The 23,359-nt window shown below is 43.9% G+C and overlaps 1 protein-coding gene across 5 annotated transcripts in view; it reads left to right on the top strand.

The window, feature by feature from the left end:
* DCX (doublecortin) overlaps positions 1-23,359 on the top strand; it is a 108,075-nt gene that overhangs the window by 57,569 nt on the left and 27,147 nt on the right. For 3 of the 5 annotated variants that reach the window (XM_036092797.2, XM_036092798.2, XM_078065419.1), the window contains 2 exons: positions 17,562-17,664; positions 19,673-19,810. In XM_036092797.2, coding sequence (XP_035948690.1) covers positions 17,562-17,664; positions 19,673-19,810 — 241 coding nt within the window. The remainder of the gene's footprint in view (positions 1-17,561; positions 17,665-19,672; positions 19,811-23,359) is intronic. The other 2 variants (XM_078065420.1, XM_078065421.1) reach the window with 1 other exon arrangement.

Genomic DNA, 23,359 nt, shown 5'->3' on the forward strand with positions numbered 1-23,359 from the left:
TGCTTTGTGGAAGCTGCAACAAGCCTGGTCTTCGTTGGGACTGGGAAATGTCACCATGCAGGTTCAGTCCAGCTAAGGTTCTTGTCTCCTCGATGCCGATCTTACCACTCATTTGGGTAAGAGGCACAGTGAGAGTGGGCCCTCAGCCCTCCAAGGGGTTGTCCTGTTGCTGTAAACCATTGAAAGCCTGACTCCTGATCCCAGCAGCCCATGCAAGGGACGAATGTAAACAGGGGCTGCTTTGCTCTCAGTGGAAAGGTTTGAGTTGAGCTTCTTCCAGGCGATCACACTGGCTGCCATTTTATACAGTCTATTTCTGTCTTCCTGTACACATCCCTCAATTTGCATTCCTGCTTAAACTTGCCACTAGTCCTGCCTCTCTGTGTGGGAGGCGGAATGGATTTGAAGAGGGAAAAAAGAAAGGCCTTTTTGTGAGGAGGGAGAGAATACAGAACTTGCACTAGCCGTTCCTCCTGGGTGTCTTCAGAGAAGCATTTTGTCTCCCGGCCTCCTTGAGGGTTGTCACAGAAGCTCTCTTTCTCACAGGAATCATCCTACCTTCTTTGTGTATTTGACTTTTAGCTGCGTTTGAACGAATCTGGCTCATTAAACATGGTGATGGGCATAATGGGAATGTGAACTAAAAGAAAGTGGAAATGGAACATTAGAGATGGTTTGCATGAAGAGAGTGATTTGAAGGGGCCATCAAAGGCTCTCAGATATCCTTTACCAAATGCTAAGGGATGAGAGATGTCTACTATTAGAGCTTTATTCCTTAGCGTTCAGTTATAGTCCTCTCTAGGCATTACCTACAACCCTGGGCAGGATGCAGATTAAGCTATGAATACTCTAGCATCTAGAAATTAGTCTTCAGAAATGTGCAGTCAACTCATCCTTTCCCAGCAACCAGTTGGACTGGTTGCCAATATATTGGACTTGGATTATTTCCCCCATTCTTAAGGGAAACTAATTTAATTGTGTAAGTTTTCAGTCTTAACAGGCTCAAAACACAATTGCTATGAGTCAAAACTTGGAACCGTGAGGCAGTTGAGATGATTGTATAAACAAGGTCCCAAAGTCAACGTTTCAGACCATTACATGTAGGTCAGAGGCAAGAAGAGATTTAAATTGTGACAGAAGGAACTCAACCAAGGAATTTCCACCAGACTGACAGCTCCTCGAGGACAAGAGCTGTGTCTTATTCTTTGTTACCTAAACGGTTACCATGGTGGCTAAATTCTCATAAGCACTCAGTGATGCTATTCAACAAGCGATTGAATTCAGAAGAACTTTTTGGCCTAAAAGATCACTTCTGGAATGCATTACTAAATCATGTTAGGGAGTCCTTTGTTGCAAAGATTTTATAAAAGGAGATAGGTACAGCTATGCCCAGAATGTGGAAATAAAGTGCTCTGTAGGGGCAGAGAAAGTGGATTTTCCTTCTAGTCCTTGGGTGCTGTAAAACAGGACGAAGATAGTTCACAGAAGATTCTCTGTCTCTCTCTCTTTATCTCTCTCTCTGCTTCTGTCTGTCTGTCTCTCTCCTGCCCCTGTGTGTCTCTACCTCTTTGTCTCTGTCTCTCCTTTGTCAAAACCTGATTTCCCCTACCAGCTTTGTTTGGTCCCTCCTTATCCACATTCATTTCCCCTTAAGTCACACACCTTCTGCAAAATAATTATAATAATTTGCATTCATAGAACATTAATGCTTTTCAAGGCACTTTCATATGCACTATCTTTTTGTTCCAAATTGGAAAAAAAAGAAAACTACAGTTATAGTATATCAGTTCCATTTTTTTAGATGAGGAATAAAGTGTGAGTGACTTGCCCATGATCACATAGCAACATGTGACTGAACCAGGACTAGGAGCCAGTCCTTTGCACAAATATCACCCTGAGTCTCAAAAATCAGAAAAAAAAGTTTGTTAGGAATACAGCAGTTACTCCTACTTGCCTTCATGGTTATAATCCTCATATTTTGTGTTGTTGTTTCAAATTCCTTTTTTGTACTCCTTCCTAAATGTATGAGGCTAACACTTGAGAAAGGGCCAAATCAGACATTATTTCAACCGTGGGGTCTCAGTTTATCCTCAGCGCTTTTTTTTTTTTTTTCTTCTTCAAACATGAAGTACATGCTTGACGAGATTTAAGACAACATTGTGGAACGCCTGGGTGTCTCAGTCGTTAAGCATCTGTCTTCAGCTCAGGTCATGATCCCGGGGTCCTGGGATCGAGCCCCGAGTCGGGTTCCCTGCTCAGCAGGGAGTCTGCTTCTCCCTCTCCCTCTGCCCCTGCTTGTGTTCCCTCTCTCTCTGTGTCTCCCTCTGTGAAATAAATAAATAAAATCTTAAAAAAAAAAAGACAACATTGTGTAGGACATCTTTCTGTCTCTCCTTAAGCCAGCTGACACAGAAGTCTTCTGAAATGTGCTGCATCAGAAAGCATCTTCTCGGTCTTTCTCTTACAACTTTGACAGTCACAGAAGAAGTACCTCTTGTACTAGTTGATATTTCATTGAGTCTTTTCCTTCCTGGGGCAGGTAACTTTCTCACACAGATTCAAGAGGCAACAGGTCTAGGGTAATTACCAGCCCAAACCCCATTTGGTGTCCCAGAATGGAATGAGTAAAACAGTGTTGTACTGAGTACTGAAACCATGGATGAAGTTGGACCTCAGAGCCTGGGAAAGATGCCAGGACTAGAAGAGCCAAGGGCTTTGCAAAAACCAGAGGTCTAGGAAGGCTGTGAGTCATTAACCAGACAAGCAGTTAGGAACTAGGAAATAAGCTTCTTAGCGGGGTTAAAGTAAGGCCAAGGGTCAAAAACTCAATAGCGATGGACAATAGTAACAACAACAAACCACCCTGGGAAATGAGATGAATTCTGCCTTAGCCCAATAGCCTGCTGACATTGAACTGGCTCTGGAGAGTTGCTAGCCTACCATCCATAGGTGGAAGCAAGGAGGCCATCTTTACAGCTGGGGAGTGGAGAGGGTTGTGGTCGTAGCATGGGTAACATCTTGACAGTTGAGAGATGCCCTAGAGCAGGGTTTCTCCAGCCTGGCACTATTAATGTTTTGGTCCAGATTGTTCTTTAGTTCTTTGTTGTGTGGCTCTGTTCTGTGCATTGTAGGTCATTTAGCAGCATCTCTGGCCTCTACCCACTAGATGTCAGTAGCACCCCCACCCCCAGGTTGTGACAACCCAAAATGTCTCCAGATACTGCCCAATGTCTTTGGGGGAGTTAGATGGAGGCAAATGACCCTGGGCTGAGAACTGCTCTAGAATCTATGGATCGTGAAAGCTCATTGGCTTTGAACCTTGTAGGATTCACTGGCTTCTAATTATCTTTAGAACAAGGAGTTTAAGGTTGCAGGCAGAGACATCTGCAATCCCATCCTTCCCAAATGTCCTTTCACATCTAGTGCCTGACTCATCTCTTCCATTAAGCACTATGCAGTTCCTAAGAACACTGAACCCTCAGAATTTTCCTCTAGTCCTACTTAATTGCAAACTCAAGGGTAGACCAGCTCCTGGTTTTCCTTCTTGGTTTACATGCAAATTGGGACAAGTTTGAAAACACGTTTTTATTTTTTGCAATGGAGTTTGAAAAGACATGGTAAGTTTCTGTTTTCTTATTTGCCTTGGGCTTTTACTTCTTCATTTCCATTTCTTTCCTACTTTCAAGCTATGACAGCCTCTACAGTGGAAGTCTGTAGCTGATGAGGTAGGATAGCCAGAGGCCAGAAACGAAGAAGGAGAGAGGATGTGGGAAGAACTGGGTCTAGGAGTCTCTGCTCTGGAAAACAGTTGCAAAGAATATTGTACCCACTTATTTATCTTCCAACTCAGCCTGTTTTCGTACCACTGCATCATACTGACCCTTTCTTCAAAATGTGAGGAAGCAGTCCCTGCAGTTTTGTTCCTCATTGTTGCCCTTGTGGTGGATTTTCACATCTGTCAGTAGTAGGACTCCTATAAAGTCCTGTCGGAGCAACATTGTGGACTGAAACGTGACACAGAAAAGACCACAAGGTATAGTGCAAATGGCCCTAGACTAGGAGTCCAAACCCATGTTCTAGTCTCCATCTTCCTCTTTATCGACATTTGAGCTTGCAAATTCCCTTACCTTAGCTGAAGTTCAGGTTCCTCATGTGTAGACTAAAACTACCCATTTGCCTACATGGTAAGTCCACGGCTCAGATGAGCCAATAAGGTGAAAGCAGCATGAAACATGTAAAGGCTTTTACACATGCAAAATGGTATCATTATCGCTTAATTGCAGTTCACACCTTTTCAGTTATTCTTGCCCAGATGTCACAGGGCCTGCTGGGTGGATGTCACATTCAAGGCCATGGTAACAGTTCCTTTCTCTTGCCTGCAATGACAGACCTGCTCTCCAGGCCTTCCTCTTCAGATTTACTCTCTACTTTCTACCCTACGCCGCCCTGCTCCCTGTCAACAGGCTCCCTCGTCTTCTGGATTCTGGTTGTGTTTAGCCCATGGGGAACCCTGGCAGAGAGGAGAAAAGTAAGGTTAGGCTGTTTATTCCCTGGCCCCCTGCCTGGAAAGTTGCTGGGCGTCTTTTGACTGAAGGTCACAGCTCTGATCAGGGAGCTCTTTTCATATCATTTTCATGCTCTCTCCTTCCTCTAGGTTCTGGTAACTGCTCCCTCCCCTCTCTCTTTCAGGAATAAGGGTGATAGGGGACCCCACTATTACTAGTCCTGGGACACTGCAGTATCCCCTGTGCCTTCTTTGTACCCTGCCCATACTTTTGTAAGCAATCCCCTTTGTTAAACTACTCAGTTTGAGTGTGTCGTGGGTTTCTTACTGGGACCCCGACTGGTACACCCAACCAAATCTCTTTCTTTTCTTCTCTCCTGATCTTTTTTTAGTACTAAAATCTAGTCTCATAAAGGGGGAATGCAGTAGGTTTATGGCCGTTAGCATTCTGTGCAGCCATGTTGAGAATCACCTCCTAAGTCATCAGCTCAGAACATCTGAAATTGAGCTGTATGTTCCTCACCAATGCTCTTTGTCCTTTCCCCAACCAACCATTGAGGCACATTTAGAGGCCATGACTCTTGCGCCTACTCTCTCCCACAAAGGTCATATCCTTGCTAAATTCCAGCATCCTGGGAGAAAACCATCAGATGCACACTCCAGTCTCTGGTTTGCTGTAAATCAGTTTGTACCCCTTTGCTTCCCTTGGACTCAGTTTGCAGAGAATGAGCTTACATCCTTTTGCTTCCCTTGGACTGGAGTCTCAGGAAGCCTGGGAAGGGGGGTACAGTTAAGCCTCTGGGATTCCACCACAGCTGCCAGCATTCTGGCCCTGGTGTCTCTGCTCATTAACTGTGTCCAACTTGGAATGTTTCAGAGACTGTCAGAGCTAGAAGAGACCTCGGAAATCAACTACTCCAGAGGTTCTTAACTTAGGATCTATAGATGGGCTTCAGGGAAATATTTAAGCCCTGAAATGATATGAAAAATAAGCTATCTATCTACACATATGCATTTTTTCTGAGAAGCTCCATAGCTTTCATCAAATTCTCAAAAGGGCTTGTGACACAAAAAAGTCACAGACCTCAAAAGGCTCCAGACCAGCACCCTCACCTTACAGCAGGGGAAACTGAGACCCAGAGAGAAAGCAACTTATCTGATTCCACAGTGAGTCAAAGGCAAGAATTAACCCAGAATCTAGAAAGACATTAACTTCCTTTTTGAAACAAACCTTTCCTTCCTCTACTGAATTCGAAAGCCATATTCCCACTATACTTTGTGCATAGCAGACAGCAGATAACTCGTTAAATGCAACTGATAACGGCAATGGGCCCTCCAAGTACACTCTCTTATTTTAATTGACCCTGCTGAACAGAATCTGGAGTTGTGTGGGGCTCAGAGCCAACCTTAGAGCTTAGTGGTGCCAAGGGATCAAGCAGGGTTTTTCCACCCCAGTTCTCGCTGATGAATGGAGTTCTGTCTCGTCCCTGTTTCTCTGAGCCAACTTGTCCCCAGGGCCCTGTGGAAGGGCAGGTGTCGGTCCTGGGCATGGACTCAGCAGCCCAACTCCAGCGCCTCTGCAGCTGTTCTCATCCCTGCGAGGCCCCCAGTGGGACCTGACACAGAGACTCTTGGAAAATGGCAAAGAAAAGCTAAGGAAAAAACACCCTTGAGCATTGAGGGGTTGCCAGGCTTCCAGGGGAGCTGGCACTGCCTAGCTCAGGTTATTAAATCACAACCAGCTTCTGGTAAAATAGGGTGGAAAGCCTTGCTCCTTCCCATCTCCCCTTCTATGCTCTTCTTTCCCAGGGCATAGATATTTTCATACTACCCAGAGTGCCCTACTGGATTTCCTTACCCAGGTCTCGCCACCTAGGAAATAAGTGCCTTTGCTGTGTAACTTAGGTATCCGGTGTGTCAGAGTCAAAGAAGAAGTCTTGAGTTCTAGTATCAGCTCTGTAACTAACTAGCACTGTGGTCTTGCACAAGTCACTTAACTTTGATGGGCTTTCACTCTTCGTTCATTAAAAAAAAAAAAAGAAGGGCTAATGAACCAAATGAGGTAATGGAGGTGAGATCACTTGACAAATGCAAAACAATGAAAGGTCATTATGACCTTTGGCCATTCAGAGATAAATCGTTTTAAAGGCAGAAAGAATAATCTGGAGGGCTGATATAGCCCAGCTGAGATGTAGATTTCAGTTTTGTGGGGGAAATTCTAGAATGAAGGTGGAAGGAGAGTCACTGTTGGCTATGCAAAATCCATTGACAGAAACTCGATCTATTCCTGAAGTTTCGTGTGCTACTTTACATCCCAGAGACCTATGAGAAGAGCTTCTAAGGACCAGTCACTCTTCACCAGGCAAGGAAAAAGAAAAGCCCAGTCAGGTCTAGTGCTGGAGGATCAGAGGGAGTTAGCCTCACTGTGACTTGCCATAGAAATAGGTAGACCAGCTTGCAGAGGGGCATAGAATTCCCTGAGGGTGGCACAAGATAGTGGGAACAGAATATCCATCTCTCCCACTGCAAGCAGCCAGTCAATACTGTTTCCTAAGGCCCTAAGGATGGGTCACACACTAAAGCTAAGCACCCTGAGGCAAGACGAAGGGAATCAGAGACATGGTCAGTGCCTTCAAGAAGTGGATGCTTTGATGGACAAAAGTGAGACAGGACAAAACCCATAGGGCAACTAAGGTGCTTAAGAAACGGTCTTTAGTGGGTGAGCAGCTTGACACTGCATTGTTTTATACGAATAACTAGAAAGCCGATAGATCCAGAACTTAGTAAAGAGGTCAATCTTCATCTCTTATGATTTTGTCTAACATGCGGTGTAGAGGACAGGGATCACTAGCGGTCTAGAATAACCTTGTCATACTGGAATAGCCTTAATTAGGAAACTAAAATTTAATTATTAGGATCCTTAGACTCTTGCTATTATTGATGATAATATTTTTTTTAAATGTTTGACTTTTTACACTGGAATTTAGTGGAGATGCAGTGGTGAACAAGACAGAAGCGGGCTCTATTGTTTTGGAGCTTCCGTGGTGGCGGTGGTTCTAGTTTAGATCAGGAGATAAGGACACCCTCTCCAAATAGATGAAGGTTGACTTCTGCCTCTGCAATATGGCAGACCAAGTATTCTAAAAAGCCTCCCTGTTACAGTGCAACTAAATCCTGGATAAATTATAACAAACTGTAACTATAAATGGCTCTGGGGCGCCTGGGGGGCTCAGTCGTTAAGCGTCCGCCTTCGGCTCGGGTCGTGATCCCGGGGTCCTGGGATCGAGCCCCACATCGGGCTCCCTGCTCAGCAGGAAGCCTGCTTCTCCCTCTCCCACTCCCCCTACTTGTGGTCCCTCTCTCGCTGTGTCTCTCTGTCAAATAAATAAATAAAATCTAAAAAAAAAACCAGTTATAAACGGCTCTGTTGATATATAATTCACATACTATAAAATTGATCCATTTAAAGTGTATAATTCAATGATTTTTTGGTATATTACTAGGGTTTTAATTGTAGTAAAATACGTACTATAAAGATTCGTCATTTTAACCATTTCGTGTGTGCAATTCAGTGGCACGAATTACACTCACTGTGTTGTTCAACAATCACTACTATCTAGTTCAAGAACTTTTTCATCACCCTAGACAGAAATTATGTAAGTATGAAGCAATAACTGCTCAATCCCCCTCTCCCCTAGCCTCTGGGAACCTCTAATCTACTTTGCATCTCAATGATTTTGTCTATTCTAGATTATTTCATATAAGTAGAAGCATATAGTGTTTGTCCTTTGGTGTCTGGTTTATTTCATTTGGCATAATGTTTGCAAGGTCCAGGCTGCATGTATCAGAGCCACATTCCTTTTGTGGTTGGATTGTATGAGTACAGTGTGATTCCTTTGTATGTGTTTTGTTTACCCATCCTTCCATTGATGGACACTTGGATTGTTTCTACCTTTGGGCTATTGTAAATAATGCTCTAATGAACACGGCATACAAGGACCTATTAGAGTCACTGCTTTCAATTCTTTTTTGTATATACCTAGAAGTGGAAGTGCTGGGTCTGATGTTGTGATAATGTTTTTTATAAGAAATATATATATTTGGTCTTTGTCCTTTTCCTGTCAAAGAGCTCCTAAAACTTATCTTGGAATATCCTAAGGGATGAGTGACGAAGGTGTTCTTTGTTATGTTAATGAGGAGACTTTGGAAACTGCCTAAGGATGTGGGCTGGTTGCCAAGAGAATCAACCAGGTGATTAGTAGTGGAACTTTCAGTCCCACCCCCAGACCTCTGGAGAGGGGAGAGGGGCTGGATATTGAATGGATCATGAATAGCCAATGATATAATCGATCATGCCTATGTAAAGATGCCTCCATAAAAAAACAAAAAAGAGAGTGTTGGGAGAGCTTCTCGGTTGGTGAACACATGGAGATGCAGGGAGAGACGCACACTCAAAAGGCTTGGAAGCTCTGTGTCCTTTACCCATACCTTGCCCTAGGCGTCTCTAAAGAAGTGCAAGCTAATAAGAGAAAGACAAAATATTCAGTCCTCTGGCTATCGTTATCTATAATAGATAAACTAAAAGTAAAAGACAATAGTGTGTCAGGCCAAATGCAGATTTCAGTGAGTCTGAGCTTGGGCCACTAGCCTCAAAGCTGCTCCCGCCCGTGCAAGGTAAAAATTGTGAAGGGGTGACAGAAAGTCCCTTTAAGACCTCTGGTCACCCGAACCATGAGAGACTATGGACTCTGAAAAACAAACTGAGGGTTCTAGAGGGGAGGGGGGTGGGAGGATGGGTTAGCCCGGCGATGGGTATTAAAGAGGGCGCATTCTGCATGGAGCACTGGGTGTTATATGCAAACAATGAATCCTGGAACACTACATCAAAAACTAATGATGTAATGTATGCGGATTAACATAACATAAAAAAAAAAAGACCTCTGGTCACCAAGAGGGTAGTCAACGTGGAGGAAGGGCAAAACCAAGAAACTACTGGAACCAAGGAGTGTAGTGTGAAGGAATTGTTTCATTTTGTGGATCAGTATCATCAACTTCCTGAGGAGCTTTTATTGAAATTGATTATGAGAGTGACTAATTTAGGGGCTGTGTCTTTGAGTGTGAATGCTGCAGAGTGGAAGAGCCTTCCCTTGAGTTTGCAACTCAAAGCTTGTTCTAACACAGGCCTGGAGTTCAAATCTACGGTCCTCAAGTCACATGTTCAAAGTTCACATGTCACAGTTCAAAGCACTGCTGAGAAAAGATGGCCCCATGTTGTTAGTGCCTCTTGGCACCTGGCAGAAGCAAATTCACATCTTTTTGGAGGAGAGCATCCCCAACCTAGACCCCTCGGGATTCCCCAAGACTTAGTTCAACCAAATAGGAGCTCACAATGAAAAAATACGTATCTATCAAACATACAAGAAAACAAGTCACCGCAAGGGAGAGTTAGCACAAACAAGAGATTTGGATTCCCAAAGACTTCAGATACTAGAATTAATCGGATACAGGACATAAAACAACTCCAGATGGATTGTTTCAAGAAACAAAACATGTAATCAGAATGGGATAAGAAAAAGAGATTATCAGCTATGACCAGGCAAATCTGGGAGAAAAATGAAATAGAATTCAGTGAGTGGGCCAAACAGCAAATTAAACACATCTGAAGAGAGAAAGAGTGAACTGGCAGATCTGAAGATCTTTTTTTTCCAGAATGGAGCACTGAGAAATAAGAAGGTGGAAAACATAAAGGTGAGGTTGAAGCATGAAAGATAGAGTAGGAAGGCCTAACACGTGCCTCATTCAAACATGACCCCTGGAGAAAGATCTAAGGTGTAACAAGGAATAGTGAGCAAATAAACTGGTAAATATGTAGGTAAATCTGAACAATATTAACTGTGAAGTAAAAGAGTAATGACTAATTTGTGGGGTGAAATAAAAGAACTAAGAGTCTAAGCAGCAATAGCACGTAAGTTGAGGGTCGCAAGGGCTTAAATATGTGATTCTTTAGATTTGATTGTCAAGAGGCAGCTTGCCCTGTGACCATCCCAGAAGATACTCGACCCTCCAGGTAGGGGGAGCTTCCAAAGTGAAGGCCCAGAGGCAGGAAAGGTCTTGATGTGTTTGAGTGGCAGAAAGTAGGCAGTCAGACTGGAGCCGGCTAGCATGTGTAGTATAAAAGTAGCGCTAAGGTCAAAAGGTTGGTGTTTATTCTCTCTATGATGGGCAGGCTGAAGGATTTTAAACAGAGGAGTGATATGACTGATTAAAATCGTGAAGTACTGTCGTGGTCACAATACGGAGGGCCATATGAGTATATGTGTAGGGGGTGGGGGGGTGTGCTGCCAAGATAGCGGGTATGAGGCTACTGTACTAGATCTTGAACTAGGCCAGTGACAACAGGAAGGGGGAAATGTAACCACTAGTAACAAATGACTTCTAAGTTTTTGGTTTGGGCAACTGGAGGAATTGTGGTACCATTTAGAGGAGGGGGAGAAATGAGTTTAGTCTTGGACAGATTTAAATTTGGGATGCCCATTCCTCCATCTTGGTTAAGTGGAGCTATCAAGCAGGCAGCTGAACATGAATCTTGAGTTCAGTGATAAGAAGGGCCTAGAGATATTAATGTGTGAGTCATTGGTATATCGATAGTATGTAAAGCCTTGGGGGCTGGACATGATCACCCAGTAAATAAATGGAAATGAAGAAGAGAGGGGAGAAAAAGGGGGAAAAAAAGATGAGACGAGATCTGAGCACTGAGCACTGAGGCTTTCAAAAATGGAGTAGTCTAGGTGATAGACATTGGAGAGGGTATGTGCTATGATGAGTGCTGTGAATTGTGTAAGACTGATGAATCACAGACCTGTAACAAATAATACATTATATGTTAAAAAAAAAAAGAAGATAGCAGGAAGGGAAAAATGAAGGGGGGTGGAAATCAGAGGGGGAGACAAACCATGAGAGATTATGGGCTCTGAGGGTTCTAGAGGGGAGGGGATTAGGGGGATGGGTTAGCCTGGTGATGGGTATTAAAGAGGGCACGTATTAAATGGAGCACTGGGTGTTATATGCAAACAATGAATCATGGAACACTACATCAAAAACTAATGATTTAATGTATGGTGATTAACATAACATGATAAAATTAAAAAAAAAATGGAGCACTCTGGAAGAAAAAGAGAATCTAGCAAAGGAGGTTGAGGTGGGAGAAAACCCAGATGGCTGTGGGATCCCAGAATCGAAGAGGGGCAAGTATTTAAGGATGAGGACTTGCTCAACTTACGCCCAGTGTTGCTAGGAGTTTGAATAAGATGAATCCAGAGACGAGACCATGGGATTTGACAACATGGAAGTCATTGTTGACCTTGACAAGAGCAACCTTGTGGAGTGAGGGGGATGGAAGCCTGGTTGGATTGGGTCGAGGGGAGAACTGGAATTGTGGAAGAGTACATAAAATACTATAAATGTAGAGGTACTTTGAAAAAAGTAAAAATATTTTACAAATGCAAGTGGCATTGTTATTTTGTCACCAGAGATTTTATGGAAGTTCAAAACATTGAATAAACATACCTATGCCCATAGAGGTCCTGCAGAACCAAGGAGCTGTTTACCCAGGCAAAAATGTTGTCATGAGAAACCACAAGTAAGACTTCAAGATAACTACAGGAAAACAACGTTGATAAGAAAGCCAGGGTGGTCTCAGAAATGTTGTCTCAGCTCACCAAGCCAACCTTGTGCCAACCTCTGGAGCCCAACCAGAATAAGAATGGCGGTAACTTTTAGAAAAAGCTGCATCCGTAATGTTTACTGACTCTTTCATTAATTCATCTTGCAAAGGTTGCCAGCCACTCTTTCCATGCACTGGGCATACTGTTGGCAAGACTGGGAAATCAGTGTGGTTTGTCTTCCTCGCCGCAAGATTCCCTCTTCTTCACCACCCGGGCCACGCCTCTTCCCATAGATGCTCCCTGCCCTTCTCTTCACCCTTCGTCTCACCAGTAGGCAACTGTATGTTTTGTTTGCAAGGCTGGTAGATGGGTCCAAGCACTGGTGCTCTGGAGAGTTAGAATCTCTGGGACCGCAGTTGATGAGATGCAGGTCTTTTTCTCTAGGGCTACCGAGAAAAGACACGTTCCTGCCTTTATGCAGTTACCTGGAATATCCTTTACTCCATCTCCATCAGCTGTATCCCACACATCCCTCAAGACTCAGATTCTTTGGCATCTTCTCCTCTGTCACCTTCTCTCCCGCTTCTCATGATTAGAATTGTTCTCTTTGTCTTCTGTGCTCCCCCCGCCTTTTTTTTTTTTTTTTTTTTTAAAGATTTTGTTTTATTTATTTGACAGAGAGAGAGAGAGAGACAGCTAGAGAGGGAACACAAGCAGGGAGAGCGGGAGAAGGAGAAGCAGACTCCCCGCCGAGCAGGGAGCCCGATGCGGGGCTCGATCCCAGGACCCTGGGATCATGACCTGAGCCGAAGGCAGACGCTTAACGACTGAGCCACCCAGGCACCCCTTCCCCCGCCTTTTTTTTTTAAGGAAGAACACTGAGTTAATGGTTCAATGTTAATATGAGTTGATTTTATTGATTTTGTGCTGGCAGTCGATTAATTACAAAGACAGGCATCGTGCTTTTGTGTTCTTGTCCCTGACTTAAAGACTCAGGTGTGACTCATGCAAAAGCTGATGTCAGCAAGACCCTTGATCTCTGAGGATGCTGTAAGTGATATCATAATGATTATTAGATTTACCACTTCTGTTGCCACCTCATGAAGGAAATTTTATCTCAAAAAACTCAGTTGCAAAATTATGCATTTGCCATGTAAGCTAAGGTGGACTTCCCGTTGTGCTACCTCCATGGAATTTTACAAAGCAGGTGTGAGTGTGAGTTTCATTTGGAAATTATTTCTTACACTCCATTCTTCTCCTTCTCTTCTCCTTTCTTCTTTTCTTCCTCCTCCCCTCCTTCTCCTCGTCCTCCTTCTCTACCACATACTCAGTTGCCAGTTACAGTAGTGAATAGGAATCTTCTTGTTCAGGGATGCCTGGGTGGCTCAGTCAGTTGAGCGTCTGCCTTTGGCTCAGGTCATGATCCCAGGGTCCTGGGATCAAGTCCCGCATTGGGCTCCTTGCTCAGTGGGGGGCCTGCTTCTCCTTCTGCCTGCCCTTCTCTCTCTCTCTCACTGACAAATAAATAAAATTTTTAAAAAAGAATCTTCTTGTCCCTAGATTCAAAATATGATCCATAAAGATGCTTTCTTTTTTTCAATCTAGTGGTATGTTCTAATGAATATCAAGTATTGGTTAGGACAAAGGGGGACTCTCCTGTTTTAGGCTCTATGCAAGCCTTTGAATCAGGACTTTAGGAAAAGCATGTTCTCTCAGACAATTGAATTGCTTTGTCCTGAATTGACTCAGGACAACCTGAACACTAGTCTCGACTCTGCCAGGAGCCATCTGTGTATCCTTGGGCCACTTTGACTCTCTGTGTTTTGGGTTCCTCATATTTAAGATGGAGAGCCTTCTATTTCCCCAACTTTGTAACAAAGGCAGGGAGAGCTGTTGTGTCTCAGTATCCAAGGCCTTTGGGAAAGCTGGGTATTCACATGCACAATGTGAACTTGTCTACATTTGGGAGCCAGTAAAATGTAGGGAGGGATCACACAAGAAACCTGATGCTGAACAGCTGGATTGCAAAATGAATGTTTTCGAAGCCAGCCACACCATTGTGAGTTTGTCAGAAGCATCGGGGGCTTTGCCTTTCTTAGAAGCTCCCCAAAGGAGGGGTTATCCAAAGGCTTTTCCCAAAGCCTGGGTGGGGGCAAAAAGGCTTGGGGTTGGAGGAGGGTGGATCATTGTAACAGCAACCCCCAGAGCAATCTGTGAGGGCTTTGTTGTCCTACAATAGGATATCATGGCGTGTCACTGCAATGACTGCTTTTGAGCTTTTGGTTTTTGTTTTTGGGAAGCAATTTCCACAAGCACCTCCAAAATGAATGTTCTGGTGCCTTTTGGGGGCAGGGTTGATGTTTGAAGTGTTTGCTCAATTCTTTTCATGGCTAGTAGTTGGTTGAGATTTTCTAGTTCTTTTTGAGCCAATCTCCTTATTTACATTTTCCTTTAAAATCATTCATTTCATCTAAATTTTCAAACAAATTAGCACATTTATGCAGAGAAGGACTTCTGAATGCATAATCATTATTCCTTTCTTATTCCTAAATTTGTGTATTTGTGTTACCTTTCAAAACCTTTCAATGCTAGTTTCTGTTGTCTGCCAAGATTAATTTCTTTTTTGTTCCTACTTTTCTGCCTTTGCATATCCTTACAAAGCCTCCTTCTTATTTCCTTTACATTTGGTTGAGGCAAGAACAGCCCTCGCTAAATTCTCACTATGTGATAAGCGCTCTACCAGGAACCATGGGGAGATACAGAGAGAGATAAACTTGGTTGTTACATTCAGGAAACCTGGGAAGGACGAGGGGAATACTCATGAGAATACAGGCAGGGCTTGAGACAAAGTGCTACATCCTAGAGGCCCCTACCGGAGGGACACCCAAGGATGAGGCTTCCCTAAACCCATGACCAAAATGAAAGTCAGGGCCAGGGCCAACCTCGAACATGGGGACTTGGCAGGGATCTTCAGGGTCAAGGAGGCACCAGGGGGCAAACAATTCAGAGACACACAATGTATCAGAGTTAGGGGCTCCAGATTTGCTTGAGCCAAGGTCCAAGATATCCGTGGGAGTCCTCAGCAGGGTGCAGAGCCATGTAGCCTCTGTCATTGGATTTGCCACCAGGACAATATGGAGGATGCTGATTGAACTAACAGTGCCAGCAGTGACTGCATCATTTGGATGTGGTACTAAGAAGTTCCCACAGCACCTACAGATACTCCTATCCTAGCATTCATGACATGACGTTGAGACGCTACATCCTAGCATTCAAGACACTCTATTGAGTATCTCACTCCATCAGACTGTGAGCCCCCTGAAGTCATGGACTGAGTCTTACACATCTGCGTCTTCCCAGTGCCTGAACTATGCATGAGTGCTTTGTATTACTGCATGGCCCAAAGCACAGGCTTTGGAGTCAGATTGATCTGCTTTTGTTTGGCTTCATTACTCTCCACCTGAGTCATTCACGTATTGTCTCTGGGCCTCAGTTTTCTCATCTGTGAAACAGTGATGACAATAATATCAACCTCTAGAATTTGGGGTGAGAGTAAAATGAGATGAAAGATTTGGAAGTACTTAGCAGAGTGCCTGTGATAGAATAAGCATTCAATTAGTGGTGTAGCTCTCATTGCCATGACGTGATCATGGGATGAATGGGTGAGGGACAAGTGGGCTGAAGAGAGATGTTGGCCTGTTTGATGAGGTCAGGACACAGGGCTGGGAAGAGGTTTAATAGGAGCAACACTGGCAGTCCCCCAAGTCCCCCTCCCTTATCTTGGCATCTCCTGGATGATTGGGAGGCCGAGACAATGGGGATAATATTTAAGCATCTCTCACTTTGTGTTAATCTTGTAATCATCTTGGCTGGGTGGGCGAGGATTGAATAGACCCTGGGTGGGGGGTGATGTTATTAATATAAACATTTTTTCAAATGTGAAATATTGCTCTCTGCACCCAGAAAGCTGTTATTAGTTTGTGAGCAGTGTGCCTTTGGAAAGCCATTGCTGGCAGCTTGCATGGGTAGCTTAGAACAATTAGAAGCTTTGAACACTTTCAAGCTAAGGATTGGGATAAGAATGTTCTGACTCTATGGTTTCTCCTGGGATTTCCCTGGTGTGCTGGACTAATTATCAGATGTAATTAGGAAGCTGAGAAGTGGGGAGACTGCAGGGAGCAACATACTTTCCCAGGGACCCTCACTTCTTTGTGCAGAAAATGGGTTAGGGAGACTATCTCTCTGTTGTGGAGAAGCAGCAATGCATAGGGCACTAGAGGGCAGGAAGGATCCTGGGAACATGGCTTTACCAGCAGAGCCTCAAGCCTATGGGGACTCATTGCTCTTGATTAAGTTTTAAGTGGTCAGGACAGTTTCCCTCCTTGTTCTTGAGGGAAGAATGGTATTCTGGGCTACTTCCACGTTCTTGGTCCATTTTTAGCAAAAGTCCAATTTCCTGGGTCCAAATCAATAAGGAACTGGTGCCCTTCTTTCAAAACTCATGAAGATGAAGAGAGGAACTTCCACATCTTGGTCAGCCACAGAGTCTATCTATTGTGGCTGCAGAAGATCTTTCTCATCTGTCTTGGCTTGCACTTTTGGCCCCAGAGTTGGGCTAGGAGCACTATGTCTTTAAAGCTCTGAGAAAAGGTAACATTTGCAGGGCCATCTGCTTGTGAACTTTTTTTTAAGTTTTTTTTTTAAGATTTTATTTATTTTTTTTGACAGAGAGATAGCACAATTAGGCAGAGAGACAGGCAGAGGGAGAGGGAGAAGCAGGCTCCCCGCTGAGCAGGGAGCCTGACATGGGGCTCGATCCCAGGACCCTGGGATCATGACCCAAGCCGAAGGCAGTCACTTAACCGACTGAGCCACCCAGGCACCCCTGCGTGTGAACTTTTATTCCAAGGCAGAGACATTCCCTTTGGACATGGTCTTGAAGTTCTTCTTCTTTTTTTTTTTTTTAAATGGAGAGAGCGTGAGTGGGGAAGGACAGAGGGAGAGGGAGAGAGAATCTTAAGCAGGCTCCACGCCCAGCACAGAGCCCGACACAAGGCTCAGTCTCATGACCCTGAGATCATGACCTGAGCCAAAACCAAGAATCGGACGCTTAACCGACTGAGCCACGCAGGTGCCCTGGTCTTGAAGTTATTCTTAATGCAATGGAAACAAGATTACCACACATGAAACATAGAAAGACAATGGTATTCCTTTGTATCTTTACTCACTGGGGGCTGTGATGCAGACCATAAGCTTGGTAATTTGAAAAATGGAGATCCCTGGGGGCTAAGGATGATGGCCCAGATGTGAAGCTTTTCCCGCCTGCCAACATGATATTAAGTTTATTGTCACAAGATAATCACGTCAATCCAATGTCTCTGCTCTCTCCACAGGTAACCTGTCTCCATGATTTCTTTGGTGATGATGATGTGTTTATTGCCTGTGGTCCTGAAAAATTTCGCTATGCTCAGGATGACTTTTCTCTGGATGAAAATGGTAAGCGCAACCACTGGACTTTATTGCTCCATTGTTCACCCTCCTTCTATCCCTTAGGATTTTCATGGGTTCATATGGCCTAGAGAACATCCATGCATGGACCCTCAAGGGCAAATATTGTTAGTCTTTCTCCTCTGTGTTTGGATATGTGAGTCACGAAGTGAAAGGTTGACTGAATGTCCCAGATTCCCAGCCTCCAAACTCAATAAAACTCACTCTCTGCCCCAATAGTGACCATATTTCTCGAACTACATATTCTGTCACATGGGCTGACAGGTGCAATCAAACTATAGGAAGGAACATTTGGAGTCAGAACTTGGATATTATATGTATACTTTTTTTCTAGTCAACATCCTCCAGCGACTTGGCTCATGTTGATGGTTCCATTTTAGAAAGATTTTCCACTGTGTTCTTAGTGTCAAATCTTTCCCCTCTTCCCGCTTTCTGGCCTGCTTCCCCATTCCCCCTGCTTTGTGACTCAAGATTCCAGAGGCTGTTAATCTCAGGAAGGAGGTAAACATCTGCCCACTTCCCTTTGCTTGAATCCAAGTTCCATGTAGAAGTTAATGGTGAATTAGCTCATACAGCGACAAGGTTAGGATATGATCTTGATGCGAAGACACATTCAAAACATCTTTCCCAATTATGAGGGGTAACGTGTGAGAAAAACAAACCAAGTTGTATTAATATAGACTTTACGAACCGCTCGAGTGACAAGAACCCTGACAGAGGTGGCATTTCTGCTGTGTTCACTTTGAGAAGAGACAAATGGCCATAGAATAGCTAAACAAATCCCAGGCTATCTCCAATTTCCTATACCTTCTACATTTCCAGCTCTGGACAGTGATCACTGAAGTTCATCAATCAAAACAAGAAGTTAAATAAACAAAAATGAGCTTTCTGCTTAACTCAGTTTCCCCAAAAAACTCAGTTTACCAGAAAGGATCCCCTAATCTTTCTGGGTAATTGATATTTCAATATATCTTTAAGTAGGAGGTGACAAGGAAGTGTCCAAAGAAAAGACTGCCCTCTACCTAGCCATGTGGTTCCACTTTGAGCATCACGGCACAAGGTTGGAAAACCTACAGTGGAAAGAGCACTAGATTTGGACTTCAGAGACTTGGTTGCTAGTCCTAGTTCTGCTATTTTCTTGCTTTGTGGCCCTAAGCAAGAGGCTTACACTCTTTGTAGCCTCACCAGCAAAGTGAGTATGATAATTCTCCTAATGCATTAGCACAATCAGTGCCCCCAAATTACCACAGTAGGGATGCTGAGTGACCTGCATAGAAAGGTGCCCCGAGCGTGGCAGACTGAGGTTGAGGCAAGTAGCAGAAACATTTGGCAGATGCCCCTACACACCCAAGAGCTTTCTATAAGCTCTGAGCGACAGAGTCACTGCTGGCTCATTTATTCATTAAACCAGCATTGGGATTTATGATCATGCATTTTGAAAATAAAAAAGAGCTCTACAAATGCGTGATGGTGGCGGCGGCGGCGGCGGTGGTCGTGGTGATAGTGCCTATTTATAAAGTGACATGACTTACAATACATGGCATGTAATGAACAGTAAATGGTAACTCCCTCTTCTTCCTTTAAATTACTCATGAATGTTTCATCTGTGTGGCTGCAGCCTCTGAGCTGTCAATCTCTTCTCCAAGGAAATTAATTAATTATGTCAACAGGTGCTATTCTGAGACGTGGCTGGGGCGCCCACAAATGATCAAGTTGACTATTTAATAACCCACCCAACCTGCTTTTCAACTCCTTCCCTTGTTTCCATAATCCAGGGATTTAAACACCTGGCTTGGCCCAGATGACTTTTGAAAGTTTCTCCCATGCCTCCCCCCCTTCAGAGCCGTCATTCCTACAAACAATGAGGACCACCTTGTAGTCCTGAGCCATTGGGTACTTTGGCCTGTGGTGGTTATTCCAGTTTCCAGAAGTTGGTAACATGCCAAAGGCTCGTTTCTCCCGTGGCTTTACTGAGCTGTCTGTTCTCTTCTCCCAGAGTGCCGAGTCATGAAGGGAAACCCATCGGCCACAGCTGGCCCAAAGGCATCCCCGACTCCTCAGAAGAGTTCAGCTAAGAGCCCCGGCCCTATGCGCCGGAGCAAGTCTCCAGCTGACTCAGGTAACGACCAAGATGGTGAGTGCTCTTCTCCTAACTGTGCACGCTGACTTCACTGACAGAGGCCCACACCCTCTGCATGCAGGGGAATGAGTTCCTCGTGACCACCGCTGTGTCTCCATGACACCAGTTCGCTCAGTTCAGGGACTGAACAGCCAAACTTGTTTGGAGTCATGGAGACACGGCTGCAACCCCTGGTTCTACTCAGACGGACGCAGACCAGAACTCTGGCCTATTTGCCATGCTTGCCGTAATGCTTATTGTCATGTTTGTTCTCATAGTCTTCATCTTCCACGTCATCCAGCAAAAGCGTAGTCAAGGACATAATCAAGTCAAGCATAAACGTGAAATAGAAATCAAAATCGGAAACAAAAATGTAAAAAAAAACTGCCACCCCAAAGTGTCAACAGAGTTGATGTGCTTGAGCTTCAAATTTGACTTTGAACTTTTTAGAAGTCAAAACAAAAAGAGAAATGAGATAATTTGCATCATTCCCATAACGAGAAAAAAATATATATAGGCCAGGTTCTGAAAGGAAACACAGAGATTTGTCACACAGGATTTTAATTAGTGGATAGTGAGTGATCAAAAAAAAAAAATGTGGTCTGTGGATCCCTGCCAATGCATGAACTATTTATCAGTCTGTGACAAGATTAGAAACTTGTGCCAAATGCAAATTATGCCACTAAGCAAACATTTACTTCAGCTGACTCTTTTTTCCTAGCACGATTTTTTTGATAAAGGCAGCAGTGTGTTCTTTTAAGTTCTGGTGCAAAAGCTTGCACCCACAGTTTGAGTGACACTGATCTGAAAGGCAGAAGGCCACAGAAGTTCAAGTTTAGAGGCTTAGTAGAGTCAGGCACAGACAGTGTGAGTTCTTCATGGGAAGGAAATTGTACGGTCCAGGAGACTCCCATTCGTCGTCCCGAGGCTCAGGGCTCACCCTGAGAATTCTTCTAGCCTGGGAGTCTGGGAGCTTTGGGGCAGAGAGCACAAACGCTCTTTATCTCTTCTTCGGTTTGAGGCAGCTCGAGCAGCCTGCTGGCTTTGAAATGCTCGTGGCCTAGAAAAACAGCCTGTCCTGCCGGCCTCACACTGCCAGGAGCATGCACATCACCAGCCATATTTTTTTTTCTCGGGCAGAAGGAACTAAAATGGTGAAGAGGCAGCTCGAGCTTTTCATACTTCCATGTCTTTGCTCACCCCATTTCCCTGCACCTGGAATGCCATCCCTTGAGCCTACCACTCCTCTCTGCTTGAAAATGTCTGTTCATCCCTCAACACCTCAAATAGAAATATGTTCATTTTCTGCAATATCATAGCATGTTCTTCCTGTATCTGGGGTAATATTCACCACAGTGTGTTGTAAAGTCTGTATTTACCTGTCTCCTTCCCCCACTAAATACTGGGCCCCTCAAGGGCAAGACATCATGTTCGTTTTGTATCCTCAGTGCTGAGCACAGTGCCTGGGTCCTAGTCGATGCTCCAATAATGTTTGTGAGTGAACAGATGCGTAAGAGCGCCTATTTCACCCAGCGTGGTGCTAGAGACTTAGTTAGCACTTAGGGAATATTTGCTAAAGGAACAAAAGTGCATGCGTTTGGTGATATTTTGGTGAAATGTACAAAACAGCACATGCCTCTATCTAAGCAAATTTATATTGCTCACACTGTGAAGACCTAGGTTTTAACACCTGGGTTAAAAACGAAATTATTTGTACAAATTCCAGGCAGGGCCTTGCAAAAAAAATAATGGACTTTAAACACTTGATCAAGATTCATAAAATCTGGCAATAACTGCTTAGCCAGTCATTTTTTTTTTCAGAAATATCACTGACCATTTCTGGGATTTCTAATCTACATTACTTATCTCTTGCTATGAAGCAAATTACCCCCAAACTTAGTGGCTTAAAACAACAAATATTTATTATTTTATCATTTCTGTGGGTTAGGGATTTTGGTTGCTTAGCTCTGTGGTTCTGTCTGGCTCAGGGTCTCTCATACAGTTGAGGTCAAAGTGTCGGTGGGGGCCGCAGTCATCTGAAGGTTCAGCTGGGACTGGAGGGTCCACTTCCAAGACGGCTGTCAACAGGATCTTCTCCCAGAGAGTGATTCAGGAGAGTGAACAAGGAAGAAGATGTAGTGTGTTTTTTTATCTAGTTTCCTAAGCCACATACTGTCACTTGGGTTTTAGTCTATTCATCAGAAGCAGTCATTAAGTCCAGTCCACATTCAAGGAAAGAGGAATCAGTCTTCACCTCTTGAGGGGAGGTGGACCTGTTTTTAGACTGCCAAGAATTTGTGGACCTGTTTTTAAACCAGCACATAACCTATTAGTTAAAAATGCTGAGGTGGCAGCAGCTTGAAGTCAATAGATTCTCTGCGGACTGTATCCAGGTGGGTTATCCAGCACATGTGAACCCAACCACCTGTAATTAAACACGGCTTAAACATATGTCAAATTATTGATCACCAGCATGCTAACCACAGAATTTCCCTTCTAGAAACTCTGCACCTCACTAACTCTAAGATATTAGAGACAAAGAAGGAATACATTAGGACTCGATGAATACTTGTCAAATTAAAAGGAGTTATAATAGATCCCAACCCAGGCAAAGGCAGGCAAGATCTGCTTTTGCTCCTTCAGAACTCCCTTGCTAAAAAGAAGGAATGAGGATAGATTCACACACACAAGATAAAAAGAGTAACCAATTTGAGGCGGGGAAAGGGGACTTGACTTGGCAGATATCAGAACCACAAACAGCCCTTGCTCCCTACCAGAAACAAATATAAAGTGGTGTTCTCATGAGAGAGAATGTAAATCTTTATTTCAGATAGTTCATGAACATAAATGAAGCCAAACTCTAGTCTGGCCAGCCCTAATGGCAATTTCCAGAATGTTTGAGCTCATCGCAGATGATGTGTCTGTATCTTCCGCATGATTTCAGCCCCAAAGCGTAAAAGGATCTATGTGACATGACCTTGTCATTCCATGGCAGTTTAGAGCCATGTCTTAGGCCATCCACTTAGTGAACATTTCACAGGGGCAAAGCTGATCTCAGGCAAAACAGTACTTTGGATTTGGATACAGTACTTTGGATTTGACATACCCATTTTCCCCTTCCTACCTCCATGTCACTCAGGACCATTCCAAGCTGGGAAGGGGAGGGGGCTAGGATATGGACAAGGAGAGGGAGTCATCTGCGTGGGAAGGCCCAGTGACACCATTTCCCAGCTTTTGACTTGGGACAAGTTTCTTACCATGTCTAAGACATGGTTTCCATTTTGGTTAAGACAGAATTCGCATGTCTACGAGGTAAAAACCATTTTCCAATATTATCAGTTTTTTCCAATTTACAGAGTTGTACAATAGCTTCCACGGAATAAGAATTGGATAGCCAGAAGGATGAGCTATAGACAATACATAATTTTGCATCAGCAAGTGTAAGGTTTTTCTGAGCTCTCAGCAAGGGACGCAGGTTAATACACATTTAACCGAAGAATAATGGTGTGGAGTGGGGCTGAAATTCTTTGTTCTTTTCTAGAACATGGCAGTGCCGCCCTGTTT

Source organism: Halichoerus grypus, chromosome X, assembly GCF_964656455.1.
Source record: "Halichoerus grypus chromosome X, mHalGry1.hap1.1, whole genome shotgun sequence".
Taxonomy (NCBI): Eukaryota; Metazoa; Chordata; class Mammalia; order Carnivora; family Phocidae; genus Halichoerus; species Halichoerus grypus.